Source organism: Saccopteryx bilineata, chromosome 3 (genome assembly GCF_036850765.1).
Source record: "Saccopteryx bilineata isolate mSacBil1 chromosome 3, mSacBil1_pri_phased_curated, whole genome shotgun sequence".
Taxonomy (NCBI): domain Eukaryota; kingdom Metazoa; phylum Chordata; class Mammalia; order Chiroptera; family Emballonuridae; genus Saccopteryx; species Saccopteryx bilineata.
This window is the reverse complement of record NC_089492.1, coordinates 292,364,874-292,381,465: the sequence shown is the minus strand read 5'-3', so window position 1 is coordinate 292,381,465 and position 16,592 is coordinate 292,364,874. Positions and strand designations below refer to the sequence as shown.

Here is a 16,592-nt window from a genome sequence, read left to right as displayed (position 1 = left end):
AGGGGTGGAGAAGCAGATGCGTGCTTTTCCTGTGTGCTCTGATTGGGAATCAAACCCAGGACTTCCACACACAGGGCTGATGCTCTACCACTGAGCCAACTGGCCAGGGGCTAAAACCTATTTTAGCATTTGGACAAAATGACCTTGTTGTCAGGTTTAAACAAGACTAAGGAAAAGAAGAGCCATGAATATATGAAAGTCCCCGAGCTCCATGGAGGAGCAAGGGGGTAGGGCACAGGGGTGCCGCGAGTCAGTTGTGCGGTCCTGGGGCCTGGACTGAGCAGAGGAAGCACCTGGTCATGCACAGGCCCCTGTGGCAGGGCCATCTCCAGTGCAGTGCTTGTCTGTGCCCTGCTATGTACGGGGTCTGCCTGGCACAAAGTGTTGTCTGCCTCGGGGCTTCCCTGCAGGTGGGACAGTTAGGGAAGAGCTCCACATTTGTGCAGTGGACTCCCTCTGCCTCCACTATCTGGCTTGATGTGATTGGCAGGTAGAGCTGTCATCTGCTTTACAGGATAATGAAAGGGACATTTACACCTATTTTTGTCCTAGCAACTGTGAGAACCCAAAAGGGAGGCTTGGAGGGCAGATATATTTTCTAAGTGAGAGGAGGGGAGACAGACTGTTGCATGCACCGGGACTGGGATCCACCGGGCAACCCCCATCTTGGGTGGACGCTTGGACCACCGCGCTATCCTCAGCGCCTGGGCGGACTCTCGAACCAATGGAGCCACTGCGAGAGCGGGAGAGAGGGAGAGAGAGAAGGGGAAGAGGGAGGGGAAGAGAAGCAGATGGCCACATCTCTCGTTTGCCCTGACCGGGATCGAACTCGGGACATATTCACGCCCCGCCCAGACGCTCCCCCATAGAGCCAAATGGATGGCGGGTTTCTGAAACGAGTGACCGAAGGCGGCCCAGGAAGGCGAGCCCGGACGGAGACCCCGCCCAATTCCACCAATAAGGCGGACCTCAAACGCCGCGGACCCGGAACTGCTGTCGCCCGACGCCCCGCCCCGCCCCGCCCCACTCGGCCTCGCGCGGCCCGCGAGCGCCACCTGGTGCAGACGCGCGGAGTGGCCGCTTCCGGGCTGGGGTTGAGGGGTGAGGCGGGACCAAGAGGGGTGGAGTCGAGTGGTTTTGGGGCGAGGCCGGGCGACGGGGACGGGTTCGGACGAGTGATTAGATGGGCCGAATGTTGTGCAGTTTGTGGGATCACGAGAAGGGCCAGAGGCAGGGCCGAGTGACGGGGCGGGGCCGGTTGACGGGGCGGGGCCGAGCGACGAACCGGGGGCGGGGCTGGATAACGGGGCGGGGCCGAGTGGTGGGCCGGGGGTATGGCTAAATGACGGGGCGGAGCCGAGTGATGGGCCAGCGGTGTAGCTGGTTGACGGGGCGGGGCTGTTCGATGGGGCGGGGCCAAGTGATGAGCCAGGGGAGTGGCTGGGTGACGGGGCGGGGCTGAGTGATGGGCCGGAGGCGGGGCGAGAAAAGGGGCGGAGCCGGATGCCGGCCAAAAGGCGGCACCGTATGACCCCAGAGGGAATGGCATGTCTGTGATGTCTTTTGAATCTGCAGGCTGAGAATGAACAGGATGGACATCATCCAGATCTGGAGGGCCCGAATGGAACAGGAAGGTCCGGCTTGCTCTCTGCCTGAGCTGGGACGTCCGTCTTCTCCTGCCCTCGGACCTCTGCGCTCCTTGCTCTGCGGCTTCACACTGGACACCACCTGCTCTCCTGGGCCTCTTGCTGTAGCTGGCACCTCCTGAGGCTTCTTGGCCCCCGTAATCACGTGAGCTAATTCTCTATGATAATAAAATCTATATATAATGGGTTGTCTTTCTGTGGAGAGCCCTAATACAACATACAGTGTAGTTAGTTATTAAGCAGCCTTAAAAAAAGAGATTTGACACCTGCTGCGTGGATGGACCTTGAGGACATTGTGTTCCGTGAAATAAGCCAGACACAGGACAAATGCTGCGTGATTTCATCCATAGGAGGTCCCTGGAGGGGTCAGGTCCATAGAGACAGAGTAGATGGTGGTGTGGAGGCTGGGGAAGGGGGTGGGTGTGAGTGTTTAATGGGGAGAGTTTCAGATTGAGAAGATGGAAAGTTCTGGAGAGGATGGTAGTGATGGCTGTACAACATCGTGAATGTTCTTAACGTCCCCGAGAAGTGCATGCAGAAATGGTCCGGACGGTAGCTCGGTTGGAGCATTGTACCAATGTGCAGAGGTTGCTGGTTTGATTCCTGGTCAGAAACAGATTGATGTTTCTGTCTCCTCTTTCTCTCTCAAATCAATAAAATAAAAAGAAATTTTATGTAATGTGTTTTTTTATCACAAATAATAAAAAACTAGCAAAAAGATTGTGGTATGTAATTGATATGCAATAAATTTTACTTCCTTCTTAGAGTAACACTTTATGCAAATCTCACCACTGTAATCAATAAATGTGAAAAAAATCTTCACAACTAGCTGTAGATTAGGGTCCAAACAACATCTGGGCACCGGAGCCTAGTTAGAGTGACATGAAGTTACTTATCCTCCCCCCACCCCCAAGTCTCCTCAGGCCCTCGGGCTTCCTCCCTCCACTGGGCTGGCATCCCCTCGACTGTTTTCTCCACATACTGTGGTTGGGACGTTTGGATGTGACGAGTTTCACTGAAATGGTGTTTCGCTTCTGATTCTTGTCATTTGCCATGTTCAAGGGAGAGGAGTGGGAAAGTCTTCTCACTGTCAGAAGGGAGGGGACCAAGAGCAGACTTCTCCTCCAGCCCCCAGCTAGCTGCCTGATGGCCTGGTGCCTGCTGGAGCCATCCTGTCCCTGTCAGCACAAATCTTGCAGCTTCAGCAGCTGGCCTAGGCCTCAGTGGGCAGCGTCCCTGTGGCTTTAGCTATTCTGGAGGCTGGAGCCAGTGTGGGGCAGGGGCGGGGTGGGGGTTGGAGGGCCAGGGCATGGTTCACTGCTCTGATTCATCAGGTGGCCACAGGCCGGGACAGGTGTGTGTGTGTGTGTGCATGTGCGCGCGCGCAGATGGGACTCTGGGGACCACACACAGTGGTGGTGGGGGTCTGATGGGAATTAGGTGCCCCCCCCATCTGTGACTATCCCTGGTGACAAGAACTGAAGAAGGGTGGGAGCAGCCCCCCTCAGCAGGTCTTGTGCTCAGTACCTGGGGGAAGCAGGAGCCCCAGGTTGGGGAGAGGTGAGTGCCTATGTCTGAGGGCTGAGCATACATAGGCAGGTGTGTGTGCAACTGTGGCATCTTGTTACTAAGCAGCCTGGCATCCAGCTCCCTTGGGAGCCAGCTTTGCTGTTCTTAGTGGAAGGGAGGTCAGGTTTCCCTGAGAAACCCCAGAATAGCGCCTGACTGCCCAGAGGAAACCTGGCCTGGCCTCCTGGTGGCCAGTCTGGCCCCCTGATCCTATCTGTTCTGTCCCCTTACCCCTAGCCATATGAAACTGTCTCCTTTTGGACTGTGCCACCCGCACTCCCACCCCTGCTATACTCACCAGGGGCAGGAGAAACATACACACCCTCACCTGTCTTTAGAGAATCTGCAAGGTGTTGGCAATGGCCGGGCGCTGGGCACACGTGGACGTGAGGATGATACCTGACTGGGGTGGGCACCCAACAAGAACCCTCACAAATAAGTGATGATGTCCACCGTGAGGGTCCTGCTGCAGATGGGGAGGAGGTTTGCTATGGTGAAGAGGGTACAGCCCCTCTCCTGCCCTCAGCCCAAAGTGTCCATCCTTGCTGTGGCCCCAGAAGGGCTGAGGCTGGTGGGGACCTTGGCTGGGACCCAGGTCTGAGGGGTGTTTCTGGGTGAGGGGATACCCAGGCTCATGAGGGCCAGGAAAGGACCGTGTGGGGAAGGGCCAAGCCTGTCCCTGAAAGAGGGCCGGCAGGATCTTCTGGCCATAAAAGGCTCTTGGAATCTAGACCCCAGGGACCCCAGGCAGCTGGGCCCAGCTAAAACGTGGCTGCCACCTCTGCTCCTTGTGCTTTGCCCACAGCAGCTCTAGTGACACTGTGTGGAATCCTCTCACCGGCCACAGGCATGGTAAGGCTGTTCTCAACTATGGACTGCTGGGTGGTAGAACAGGGCTGAGAGCAATGCCCAGGGCACAGAAGACGGGTAGGGCCTCCAAGCAGAAGGATGTCTGGGGCCTGAAGCCACAAGGGTCTCTCTGGGAACCTGAAGAAGTTCAGCAAGGCTGGACAGAGAGGGCAGGGAGCAGGGCTGGAATGGAGCAGCCCTTTCTGAAAGCTGCCATGGTGGTGGCAGGCAGATGAGGCCAGGGGCTGGACTATCCCCCAGGGATGTTGGAACAGGTTGTCCCCCCAGGCCCTGAATGTGTGCAGGTCTGGAAGCCTCTTGCCCTGGAGCCTTCACCTTGGCCTCCCCACATCGGTCAAGGGTGTCCTCCACCAGGTCTCACCTTGTGTTCACTGCGTGGCTCCTCTGCCCTGCAGCCCCGACTGCCCCTTCACATGGCTGGCCCGTGTCAGGCTCCTGTGCACCTGGCACCCCACACCTGGCCCTGCCTCCAGTGCCCTTCCCCTTTAAAGCTGCCTGGCAGAGTCCTGCTCATTCCTCGAGACCCTCCCCTTGTTCCCTCTTGTCCGGGAGCTGGCTCCGGGTTGGGGACCTCTTTCTGAAACCACAGATCCTGAAGGGTGCCTTGTGCCACATGTCCTGAGGCCTCCCACTTCCCCAGGACTGAGAAGCAGAGGGCCCGGGTGGAGCTGGCCGACATCGCCCCATGTCCCCACAGACAGAGCGCCTGACAGCTGAGCAGATCAAGGAGTACAAGGGGATCTTTGAGATGTTTGACGAGGAAGGCAATGGGGAGGTGAAGACGGGTGAGCTGGAGCGGCTCATGAGCCTGCTGGGCATCAACCCCACCAAGAGCGAGCTGACTTCCATGGCCAAGGACGTGGACCGAGACAGTGAGGCCGTGCGGGGACTTGGGGGACTGACTGTGTGAGAGGGAGGGGTCGCGCCCTACCCCTCATATGGGCCCATCTTGCCCCTTGCTCCCTGCAGACAAAGGCTTCTTCAACTGTGACAGCTTCCTGGCCCTGATGGGGATTTACTGGGAGAAATCCCAGAACCAGGAGGGTGAACTGAGGGCGGCTTTCCAAGTCTTCGACAAGGAGGGCAAGGGCTACATCGACTGGGACACACTCAAGTAGGGCCAGGGCCCGTGGGTAGGCGAGGGCAGGAGGTGCCCTACGGGCTGCCACTCAGTACGCGGGGTGGGGGGTCCCGCAGGTATGTGCTTATGAATGCGGGTGAGCCCCTCAATGAGGTGGAGGCTGAACAGATGATGAAAGAGGCAGACAAGGATGGGGACGGGACCATTGACTACGAGGGTGAGTGAGGGATGGGGCCCAGAAGCCCACAGCCAGTCCAGGCTGGGCTGCTGACCTGTCCCTCTGTTCTTAGAGTTCGTGGCCATGATGACCGGAGAGTCCTTCAAGCTGGTCCAGTAGGAGCAGCTGTTTTGGCTGTGAGAGGCCTGCCCAACCAAGGAGCCGCTGCCTGCCCAACCCCAGCCCAGCCCAGCCCAGCAATGTGGCCAATAAACGCTCCTGCCAGATTCATGTGTGCTTCATTGTCCTGGCCTGTCAAATACGTGGGTTTGGAGAAAGGAGAGGGTTTTCCAGTCACCCGTAGCACAGAGCCTGTCACTTCTGCTGTGACACCTGCTGCTACTCACAACAGTAGCTGAAGGGGAGCCTTGGGCACAGGTTGAACCCAAGCACTCTCACCCTGTCTGTCTGCACTAGGGGCGGTTACACCAGGGCCCCTCCCGGAGCCCTTACCCATAGGCAGACACCACTTAGATACAAATTTTATTCTCTCCGAAAAGCTGTGGAGGCTTAGACCTCCGGGGCTTCCCCTAGGCCAGTGATCGGCAAACCACGGCTTGCGAGCCACATGCAGCTCAATCAGATTGAGGACATTTTTAGCAAAGGCCAGCTTAGGAGTACCCTAATTAAGTTAATAACAATGTACCTACCTATATAGTTTAAGTTTAAAAAATTTGGCTCTCAAAAGAAATTTCAATTGTTGTACCATTGATATTTGGCTCTGTTGACTAATGAGTTTGCTGACCACTGCCCTAGGCAGAGGGCCTGCTGAAACCGGGCCAGGGATTGGGGCTGGATGTAGCAACCTGTGTGTGTGCATGTACCCATACACCTGGTGTTGCACAGCAATGAGGCCAGGGCTGCAGCAGTGTGCTGGATGCCTGGCCCTCTGAAGGGGAAGGATGGTGAGGCTGGGTAGGGGTTCTCCTGTGAGCATGAGGTGGGCTGGTGGCACTAGGAGCTCAGGAGAGCTCTCCCACCTCCTTGCAGGGGGGGCACCAGGGCTACAGCTGGTGGTGCTGGGCTTTAAGGCTCAGCTCCTGAGGCCTTGGACGGTTCTCTGGGCCTGAGGGCCCGGGGAGGGGGCTAGTCTACTGAGGGGGGCAGCTCATCCTGTCTGGGTTTGGCCATCTTGACGGCCTCATCGTAGGATGGCGGCAGCTCCAGGGCATACAGGCTGTAGGCGGGAGGGGTCATGGAGTCGAGGTCCAGCTCCCCAAAGGGTAGAGGCAGCCGCATGTACAGGGTGTGCTGTACAGAGCTGTAGGCTGCAGGGAACCAGAGTGTGTTTGTGGGGTTGGGTCTGGTCCACCCCCGCCCCCAACACCCCTCCATGCAAGCAAGTGGGCCACCCGGGGAGGTAGGCAGGTACTCACAGGTCACAGTGCTGTGCACGGGGCTGTCGCTATCCACAGGGATGAGTGTCAGGTCGCAAGGCTGCGGTGCTGATGGCTGGGCGTGTGCTCGCTTCCGGAGGCAGCAGAACCGGACACAGCTGGCCGTCACCCCACACAGCAGCAGGAGGAGGACAGCGAGCAGGATAAGCCTGGGCAAGAAGGAGTAAGAGACTCTACCGCTGGACGAACCCCCAGCCACTAGGGACCTGCTTCCTGGGCGGCCCAACCATGCAAGACAAAAAAGTGGACAGGATAAAAAAAACAAAAAACACAAACACCCAGTCCTGGAGAATGTGTCTCCAGGCAAGATAGCTACCTCCTTCCTGGCTAGAATTGGGCCTGAGGAGCTGGCCAGCCCTGGCCTCCTGGTGTGGGTCCTGGCTGTCTCTCCAGGACTGGCCACAAATGGCCTTGGGCTTACTCCTAGGACACACTGTCCTGGGCCAATGGCACAGTCCTATTCCCAGACCAATAACCATGTTCACAGGGGCCTCCCGCAGGAGAGGACAGAGGGAGAGAGTGGGAGGTGTGCAAGCAGGCGATGAAGGGGAAGCCGGCCTAAAGCTAGGGGTTCTCAGAGCTGCGTGGGGCTGGGGCAGGACCCAGGAGGGAGAAGGCCCCTGTTGTTGGGGGCCGGAGGCTGGGGTCGGCCTTCCAGGCTGCGTGGGGGCTTTGGAGCCTTACCGCCAGCGCCCGGTATGGGGGCAGTGCCGGCTGCTCCTCAGCGGTGGAGCCAGGCTGTGTGGGAATCTGGTGGGCTTGGCCCCAAGGAGAACCGTTGGCCCGGGCTCCGCACCAGCGACCTCCACTTACCCCACGTGCCACAGGCTGCTCCAGCGGGCCTGGGGCGGGCACCTGCGACGAAGGCGGTACTTGGAGCAAGCCGGACACAGGTCCAGCCGACTGCTCCGCCCCAGCCACCCCAAAGGGCGGGGCCCAGTCCCCGCTCCCCGCCTGCCCCCGGCCCCCCCCCCCCCGCGACTTACTGGTCCGAGGGGTCGCAACTGCTGTCCGAGAAGCCCAGCGCCACCTGTGGGGACAGGGGTGAGCTCGGGCTGGGGCGCGCCGAGTGCAGATCCACCCCGCGCAACCCAAGCCGAGCACCCGGCGACCCACCTGCGACAGCGTCAGGAGGGGCAACAGCAGGTGCAGGAGCCCGCAGGCTGCCGACGCCCCCGCAAACATACCCGGCGCAGACCCGGAGCGCTAGCCCGCCTGTCCCGCCGCGTTATGGAGGCCCCGCCCAGCGCAAACCCCATCCCGGGACCGGTAACCCCGCCCCGACACCCTGCCTCCAAGCTTCCACCCAGTGAGAGCCGCCTCCTGCAGAGGCTCCCCAAACGCAGGCTCCGCCTGGCCTGTCGGAGGCCCTGTCCCATGGCCACGCCCCGGGCTCCCAGCCCTAACGTGCTGCCCACTGGAAGTCCGGTTCCCTCCGAGCCTACAGTCTCAGGATTTGGGGGGGGGGCGGTCTCACTCTCGGCTCAGACCTAGAGCCATCAGGCTGGGAAGTTGTGGCCAGGGAGAGTGGCAGTCAGGACAAATGTAGCCAAACTGGCACATACCCCGGTGCTAAAGGTAAAGGTCTGTCACAGTCGAGGACCTGGTGCGAACCAAGCAAGCCTTGTTCAAACGACATTTATTCTGCAGACTGGCCTGGGGCAGGCCCACCTGGAATCCGAGCTCAGCTCTGGGCCCCCGCTGCGTTCTGGGGTGCAGACCACTTTCCAGGAGCATTTGGCCTGGAAAGCCATGCTCATCCTCGGGAATGTGGCCTCTGTGGCTGGGGTGACCACTGTCGATTCTGCTGAGGAAGGCTGGGTTGGGGGTAATTTCTTTCAGGCGGTCCCCCTCGTTCATTCTCACCCCTCTTTTCGCCAGGCTATGCGCCCTCTTAGGCTCACTCTGCCTTCTGCCCCGCCATTTGGTGATCAGGCTAAGGGAGATGGTCAGTGTTGAAAGGTGCCTTGTCCAGGTTGGATGGGGGAGCAGCTACCCCTGTCCTATCTCTCTTCACTGCACTCAGGACATGCTCTACAGGTATTTTCTTGGGGGTGGGAGGGAGGCAGATGGGCAGAAGTCTAGCAGCGAGTTCAGGCAGGGCCTTGGCCATTGAGGCTTTAGAAGAGTGTGGCAGGCCCTCCCACTATTTGCTGAGGAGCAGGAATACTCCCATAGGGAGAATGTCCTTCTGGGCCTGGCTGGGCCTGCAGGACCCTGACTTCTCTCTCTGCCAATTGAAGGGTAGGAAGGAAACTAGGTCTGCCCACCAGGCAGAAGTCCTGCAAAATGTTGCTCTAGAGTCACTGTCACAGGCTCAAGGGTAAGGAGCTGGCTGGCTTCCAGGTTCGAAGGGCTCGAGGCTGGTGCCCTGAAGCTTGTGCCCAGGGCAGGCTGCCATGCTTTCCTGTGGCTGACACAGCGGCTAGGGTGGGCAGGCTCTGCAGAGACAGTGTCCCACCGGCCACTGCTCAGAAGGCAGAGGCCAGGGTGTGGGGCATTATCCTAAGCGCCCAGCAGCATCTCATGGGCCCGGGAGGTGCAGAGGCTTCTGCTCTACAGGGCCAGTTGTGCCTGAAGGCTAAGCCTGGACTCATTTCAGAAGAGGAGAACGAAACTTGTGTTGGTCTCACCCTGGGCCTTGGCCGGGTGTGTCCCTGGACATTTGCTCACTCCTTGCTTGTGATCATCCAGGGTCCTGGAACTGGCGAGGAGAAAGGAGAGCTATGCCCCCCTCTGGGGTTCGGAGTCTCCTGCTCCCTTCTCCTTCCTGCTGGGACTCTCCTGGTCTAGACCAGTTTGACCTCCAGTCCTGTCTCCTCCCCTGCCTTCTGCCAATTTTCTCCTCAATGCTCTAGGTACAACCTACCACCCTCCTGGAGGCCCCTCCAAGTCTTCTAGACAGAGCTCACTGTTTTATAGACTGATCTGTCTTCGAGGGAGGAGGGGTGCAGGGGGTAGCCTCTCAGGGCTCCATCCCCACCTCTCATTCTGTACTCGCCCATGAACGACCCACTGACGCCCACACCAATGCCTGCATACAGACGCACACAGATTTATTGACAGACCTGTGAGGGCAGCTCTTCCCCCCCCCCCATTGGGCAGGTGCTGGTGGGACTGGGGGCTCCGAAGGGTTCAGGTAGGAGCAGGTTGTGGGCAGGACTGGCCCAATTGCTGGTTCCGGGTGTGGGTTTCAGGAAAGGGGAGCTCTTGGCCCCTGGGCTCATTAGGTCCAGGGCTGCAAGAAGCAGACGGGCTGTGGAGCTGGGGGCTCTGGCCACGGGGTCCTGCAGAGGGCTGCCCGATCAGACCTGCCCAGCACCAGATGTCCAGGTCCCAGGACCATGGGTGCTTTGGCCTGGCCCACAGATGGGAGGGCTTTGAGGATGGGCAACAGGGTCTGGGGGGGAGCTCCGTAGAGAGATTCCTGTGACTTTATGGGCTAGTCAACACCTGGGATACAAAGAAGACTTTGTAGGTCTCCTTCACATCCCCCTTGAGCTGCAGCAGGGCTGACACCATGAGTGGGTGGTCCGGCTGGAATGACAGGAGAAGGGGGGAGGGGTCACTCAGCCAGCTGGCATGATACCAGGCAGATCTGTTGTCTTACTGCTGCACTTCCCGCCGCACCTGCCCAGGGCCCACCCCTGATCCCCCTTCCTCCCTGGCTGGGCAGGGTATCATCCTGCCCAGTCTGTGGCTTTCTCAGGGTTCTCCAGCCACAGAACAAAGCACCTACATCAAAGTCAGCGGGTGGTGTCCAGGAGATGCTGATGGTCTTGGTCTGGCCACGCTCCACGGAACCCCTGGGGGGCTCGATGGTGAAGCCCTTGTGCTGCAAGGACGCGATGCTGTCCATGCTGAACTCAACAGTCTGCAGGCATCAGAGCTGCTGGTGGTCGGGCCAGACACAGCTCCCAGGAGGCAGAGGGTTAGGGATCGGGGCGAGGGTGCCCACCCCACATCTACCAGGGGCAAGGCCAGGTGGGCTGGGGCTGCCCAGGCAGGGGTGACTGCAGAGGTGCAGGGTGGGCTATGGCAGTGCTGGGGTCACCTTCTTTGGGGACAGCTGGGTGGTCCGGATGCAGCCCACTTGCAGCTCCCGGGTGGCAGGTGGGGATGGAATGTCAGCGTCCAACTGAACATAGTCCAAGGTCACCAGAATGGGCTTCAGCTCCTCAGCTTCTGGTGATGGAGGGTCTAATTCAGGGGTCCCCAAACTTTTTACACTGTCCCTCAGACCATTGGAGGGCTGCCACATACAGTGCTCCTCTCACTGATGACCAATGAAAGAGGTGCCCCTTCCGGAAGTGTGGTGGGGGGCCGGATAAATGGCCTCAGGGGGCCACATGTGGCCCGCTGGCCATAGTTTGGGGACGCCTGGTCTAGTTAGAGGCTGTTGGGGGGGATGCAGCTGGTGAGGGAGTCGGGGACAGAGTGGGTGCCCCTCTGGCAGGAGCGTGACGGGGGCCTCAGACCACCGCCCGCCCTCAGGGGGCTTACCCTCTCTGCGCTCCAGGTCCCCGGCAGGGATCACAGTCAGGGACTCCACAGGCACATCCAGCGGATCTCCGCCCTCCACAAACATCATGTGCTCGCGGGCTGCACCCTTTAGGAGGATCTGCTGGGAGATTTTCTGCGACAAAGGGACATTCTGTGACCCTATGCTGGGGATCCGCAAGCTGCAGAGCTGAGGTGCAGCTGTGGGGTCAGGAGCCCCCAAGCGTAGGCCCTGGGCCTCCTAAGTAGGGCAGCACAGTGCAGGGCAGGGGGCCTGGACAGGTGCAGGGGAGGAGGGGCAGGGCTGGGCTCGGTTGGCATACCTTCTCAAAGAGCAGGACTTGCAGCTGGTCAGAGAAGTACAGGCTCTCGTGGTCTGGGCTGAAGGTCACGGTGAAGTCCTGCACCGCGCCGGGGTCCATGACGCCCTCCACCGGGACCACACTGAAAACGCTCTGGCCACTGTGGTTCTGTGTGCCTGTGCAGGGGATGGGGGTAGGAATAGGGAGGGCCTGGTGGACTCTGCGTCCCCAGGACCCCTCCGCCCGCATCCTCTCTCCTCCCCCTGCCCACTAGCTCACCCACGACATCTGTCCTCTGGGCTGGGGAGGAGAGGAACTGCGGCAGCTGCTGCTGCTCCTCACGCCTGGCGTTGGAGAGGCTGTGCAGCTGCATGAAGAACTTGATGGGCAGTGAGGAGTTGTTCTGCAGCTGCAGGGACCCGCCCGTCAGCCAGCTGCCTGTTGTGGCTGGGGGGCTGCTGCCGGGCTCTGCTCCCTTCTTCCAGGTTTCACCAGCCTGAGCAGCTGTGCCTCAAGGGTGGCCGGCCGCTCTTGGTGGCCTCCGTCCCCCTGAGCTCCTCCGCAGCTAGGCCAGCCCTCTGCTGAACCAGCACCCTCATCCAGTTTCTTCCCTGACCACCTCCACCCTCTTCTCCTGAGGGTGCCCTGTCCTCACTCAACTACTTCCCTGGGATCCTCTTCCTTCTGGGCTTTGCTGCCAGGGCCTCCTGAGCCAGGTGAGGAAGCAGGTGTCCTACAGAAGGCTTGACCCCATCACCTGTGTGCCCTTGGCTGCAGGAGGGGATGCTGGGAGCAAAGCCTGACCTCCTACAGGAGCGTGGAAGCTCACAGAGCAGGGTGAACTCAGATGGAAGTCAACACACTAACGACCCCCCTCCCTAGCAGGTCCTGTGCTGAGCTCCTTCTCAGCCTAGATGAGATTGCCGTGCAAAGACCCCGAGGCAGGAGGAACAGGCACTCTGAGGAGGCCAGGGCCGCTAAGGGTGCAGGGATGACCTTCTCAGCCTTCCTCCTGCTGGAGAGGGCCATAGAGGTGGTGGCTGTGGGGGGGCGGGCAGGGGAGGCAGGCCTGATCCCTGCAGGGTGGAACCCCCTCCCAGAAGGCCAGGGCAGACACCAGGGCTCCTGCAATGTGCTTCACCTTGAAGCTGGAGGAGACAGACTCTCTGGCAATCACATAGCCCATGTTGAGGACGTTCCCTTCGATGGAGCACGTGATCTCAGACGCCACGCCAGTGCCCACAAGGGTTAGGGAGAGAGTGCCTCTCTTGGTGATGATGTCCAGCGTTTCCTGGGCCTGCACACACCACGTCCCTTAGCACAGTGGTCCCCAACCCCCGGGCCACGGACCGGTGCTAGTCCGTAGAGAAAGAATAAATAACTTAACATTATTTCAGTTTTATTTATATTTAAGTCTGAATGATGTTTTATTTTTAAAAATGACCAGATTCTCTCTGTTACATCCGTCTAAGACTCACTCTTGACACTTGTCTTGGTCACGTGATATATTTATCCATCCCACCCTAAAGGCCGGTCTGTGAAAATAATATTTTCTGACATTAAACCGGCCCGTGGCTCAACAAAGGTTGGGGACCACTGCCTTAGCAGATATCTGCCAGAGGCACGTGTGGAAGCTCTGTCTTGGGAGCGGCTAGGGCATGATAGGCTGGAGCTGAGACTGCACTGACCTTGCCCTTGAGAGCCAGGGCCCGGGAGGGCTGGCTGGCTCCTGGGCACAGCGGGTTCACTGCAGGCCTCAGCACAGGGCAGGCGGGCAGGCAAGTGGGCGTGCAGGGTGGCGAGCGGGACACAGGGTGGGCCTGGGACTCACCAGAACGCTCTCACGGGGAGAGAAGGACAGCACCAGCACCTGAGTCTCACCCGCAGTCAGCTGACTGATAGGGTTCAGCAGGACAAAGGGGCCATTGGGGTTTAGCACAGAAAAATCCAACTGAGGGCCCAGTGTCAAGGAGAGGTGGACAGGGCTGGGCTGCAGCCCCTTACCTGGGCCCCCACCCACCCCGGCAAGCCCCCTGGGCTGGGCGTGGAAGGATACGGTCAGATCCTCGGAGGAGATGTTCTGGATGGAGACTTTCTTTAAGCCTCGGTGTCCTAAAATGGGTTGGGACACAGGTCACAGCCCCAGCCCGAGTGGGTATGGGAATCCAGTTGGTACGGGGGGGGTGGTCTGGGTTCTTGTGGTTAGTGGTATATGGGGGTGCTGGGCCCAGTCAGTACTCACCTACGGCAACGTCACCAAAGTTGGAGATGGTCTTGCCTTTGTCAGATGTCACTACGATGGCCGGTGCCACTGCGGGACACCACAGCTCCAGGTACAGGGTGTTGTGTGGACTGGGGGTGGGCAGGGCATGCTGACGGCATGTGCCCCTGTTCCCCCAGCCTGGCACATGGCCCCGGCCCCCACCTATCCCAGCCACCATCCCAGCTCACCACCCTCAGGCCTTGGATCTGGGTTGGTATCAGAAAAGGGACAGTGACTTTTTGGCTGACCACGCCCCACAGGGGCCAGAGCACTGTACCTGAAGCTCAGGGGTTCTGTTCCCTTCCTGTCTTGAATGTCACCACTGGCAACGACACAGGGGACCACAAACTGGTCAAACTTTCCAGGGAAAGACCTGGTCAGGGTGGCCTGGGCAGCATGGTACTCGCTGGCACTGAAACGTAGATGGCATGCTGGTCCTGTGCCTACACTGCCCCCTGCAGTCCGGAGGTCCTGCCTCACCCTCCACAGACAGGTCCACAAGGCCACACCTGCTCTCCAGGACCTGGGGCCACACGGCCCCCCCCCCATGAGGGCTGTACCTGTGTTGTCTGACCAGCTAACTCTCCCACCCTTCCTTGACTCCTGTGGGGACCTCCCCACATTCCAGGGTCCTGGACAGGCACCTAACCACAGAGGCATGTTCCTGCCGCCACAGGCAAGAGTACAGGGCTGCCAGGTGACTCCAGGCCATCTGAGCTCTCTGGGCCAGGCAGGGTATGCTGAGCTGGGAATGTGGGAGCCAGGGCACCAGCATCTTCCCCAGTGCATGAGGTTGTTCACAGGGACACTGGCCCCAGCAGAATGGGGTGAGCATATGCCCAGGCAGGGAAAGCCTGAGGGGCCGCAAGGCAGTGCCTGGATCTAGCTATATCTGAAGAAGAATCAGTCCTAGCCTTCCAGTCACACGGCTCAAAATATCTCTGTGTAGGCAGTCTGTGGGGGGAGAGCCTCCACTAGGGGGCCAGGGGTCCCACTGGAGGGGCATGGAGGGAAGTGGTAGGGTAGCCTTCTCTCAGGCCCACCTGAGCTTGAAATCCTGCATCTGCAGCTCCAGTGTTTGGGACGTGGAGGCCCGGAACTGTCGGTCTCGGTTCTGCAGCCGCGTGACAGCCAGGGATTGTCTCTGCTGGTCCCTCCTTGGGGTGGCCATGTCCTTGCGGAACTGTGAGGTCAGAGGATAGCTGTGGGGCTGCCCCAGGAGCTCTGCTCGGCCAGGCTGGTACCCATGGCTGCCCAGTGCCTGAACACCTGGGGGGGGGCAATGGGTGTGCAGAAAGCAGGGACCCAAACCCCAAGTGGCTCCCTCAGGAGGACTGGAGGAGGCAGGTGCTGGAGCAGTAAAGACCAGTTTGTGTTCAAAGGGAGATGGGGCCCCAGAGCAGAGACCCTGTGGCCTGTGCACCAGCCTGTGTCTGCTTTGGTCAATGAAACAAAGAGGGCACAAAGAAAGAAGAGTTGTCCAGAACTGGGGCTGAGCAAGAGTGCTCAAGATAAACACCCGGAGCACTAGCATGTGCCCCGTGGTCCCTCCATGTCCTAGGCATCTCTGTGTATCCCTTCAGACTCCCTCTTGGGCAGTCGTCCACCTGCAGCCACCTGCAGCAGCCTCTGCAGGTCTTTGGGGCAGCCTAATGTTGACAGGTTTACCCTAGGTGAGACGGGTCCCTTCTCTCCAGTTCCCATTCTCAGGCCAGTGTGTGGCTCTCTTAGTGACTGTCAGAAGCTGTGCAGCTGGACTCCTAGCTCCTTTGCTGGTTTGCCTGTTCTTCTTCTGTTGTCAAACTCATGAAGGGGAAGCCTCACCTGCTCCTGAAACCGACTCTGGGGGTCCACCCCGCCTGGTGTTGTTTTCAAGGTGGGGAATGAGGGGCCTCCTGAGAAAAAGTTATAGCCTCTTGAAAACAGCAAACGTCTGCCCAGGGCTCCTGGCAGGTGGGCCTGGGTCAGCAGCCTCACGGGGAGGGGGTGTTGTTCTAGAGCAGGGGTCCCCAAATTTTTTACACAAGAGGCCAGTTCACTGTCCCTCAGACCATTGTTGGGCCGGACTATAAAAAAAACTATGAACAAATCCCTATGCACACTGCACATATCTTATTTTAACGTAAAAAAACAAAACGGAAACAAATACAATATTAAAAATAAAGAACAAGTAAATCTAAATCAACAAACTGACCAGTATTTCAATGGGAACTATGGGCCTGCTTTTGGCTAATGAGATGGTCAATGTCCGGTTCCATATTTGTCACTGCTAGCCGGAACAAGTGATATGATGCGCTTCCGCAGCCGTGACGCTTCTGTCCCGCGTCACTGGAAGTAATACTGTATGTGAGCGACGCTGCGCTTTGCGGCATCCGCATCCTGTGCTCCTCTCACTGACCACTAATGAAAGAGGTGCCCCTTCCGGAAGTGTGACGGGGCCGGATAAATGGCCTCAGGGGGCCACATGCGGCCTGTAGTTTGGGGACCCCTGTTCTAGAGCCTGTGTGCAGGCAGTTGGCCCCTCCCGGGTCCCCATGCTCCCCTCCCAGTGCCCCACGCACCAGCTTGAACTCCCCATCTTTGGTCAGGGTCTGGAAGGCGTGTTGGCGGATCAGCTCTCTGGACAGTATGGGCTGGAAGGCCACCTGAACCAGGCACTTCTGCGGGGAGAGACCCAAGGGCAGAGCTGGACCTGCTGGTGCTCTGCCCACCTCAGTACCCACTGCCTCAGCTCCCCTGGGTCCCCC

General features: G+C 59.2%; 3 protein-coding genes across 7 annotated transcripts in view; 1 reads left to right on the top strand and 2 right to left on the bottom strand.

The window, feature by feature from the left end:
• Positions 1–4,739: 4,739 nt before the first annotated feature.
• CALML6 (calmodulin like 6) lies at positions 4,740–5,610 on the top strand. Its single transcript, XM_066265202.1, has 4 exons — positions 4,740–4,957; positions 5,055–5,199; positions 5,283–5,383; positions 5,457–5,610. Exons 1-4 carry the CDS (start codon positions 4,771–4,773, stop codon positions 5,501–5,503), a joined length of 480 nt encoding a protein of 159 aa, XP_066121299.1. The 5' UTR covers positions 4,740–4,770; the 3' UTR covers positions 5,504–5,610.
• A 588-nt stretch (positions 5,611–6,198) lies between these two features.
• On the bottom strand, positions 6,199–8,044 carry TMEM52 (transmembrane protein 52). Its single transcript, XM_066265201.1, has 5 exons — positions 7,897–8,044; positions 7,767–7,810; positions 7,594–7,635; positions 6,760–6,929; positions 6,199–6,651 (listed from the first exon to the last, which is right to left on the bottom strand). Exons 1-5 carry the CDS (start codon positions 7,963–7,965, stop codon positions 6,470–6,472), a joined length of 507 nt encoding a protein of 168 aa, XP_066121298.1. The 5' UTR covers positions 7,966–8,044; the 3' UTR covers positions 6,199–6,469.
• A 1,827-nt stretch (positions 8,045–9,871) lies between these two features.
• CFAP74 (cilia and flagella associated protein 74) overlaps positions 9,872–16,592 on the bottom strand; it is a 53,941-nt gene continuing 47,220 nt past the window's right edge. For 3 of the 5 annotated variants that reach the window (XM_066265196.1, XM_066265198.1, XM_066265199.1), the window contains 13 exons: positions 16,407–16,505; positions 14,889–15,028; positions 14,123–14,257; positions 13,825–13,934; positions 13,639–13,694; positions 13,414–13,533; positions 12,724–12,879; positions 11,862–11,991; positions 11,604–11,758; positions 11,284–11,416; positions 10,835–10,965; positions 10,520–10,654; positions 9,872–10,317 (listed from right to left, as the gene is read on the bottom strand). In XM_066265196.1, the coding sequence (XP_066121293.1) occupies positions 10,216–10,317; positions 10,520–10,654; positions 10,835–10,965; positions 11,284–11,416; positions 11,604–11,758; positions 11,862–11,991; positions 12,724–12,879; positions 13,414–13,533; positions 13,639–13,694; positions 13,825–13,934; positions 14,123–14,257; positions 14,889–15,028; positions 16,407–16,505 (1,602 nt within the window). In that variant the 3' untranslated portion in view covers positions 9,872–10,215. Of the gene's footprint in view, positions 10,318–10,519; positions 10,655–10,834; positions 10,966–11,283; positions 11,417–11,603; positions 11,759–11,861; positions 11,992–12,723; positions 12,938–13,413; positions 13,534–13,638; positions 13,695–13,824; positions 13,935–14,122; positions 14,258–14,888; positions 15,029–16,406; positions 16,506–16,592 lie in introns of those variants that run through there. The other 2 variants (XM_066265197.1, XM_066265200.1) reach the window with 2 other exon arrangements.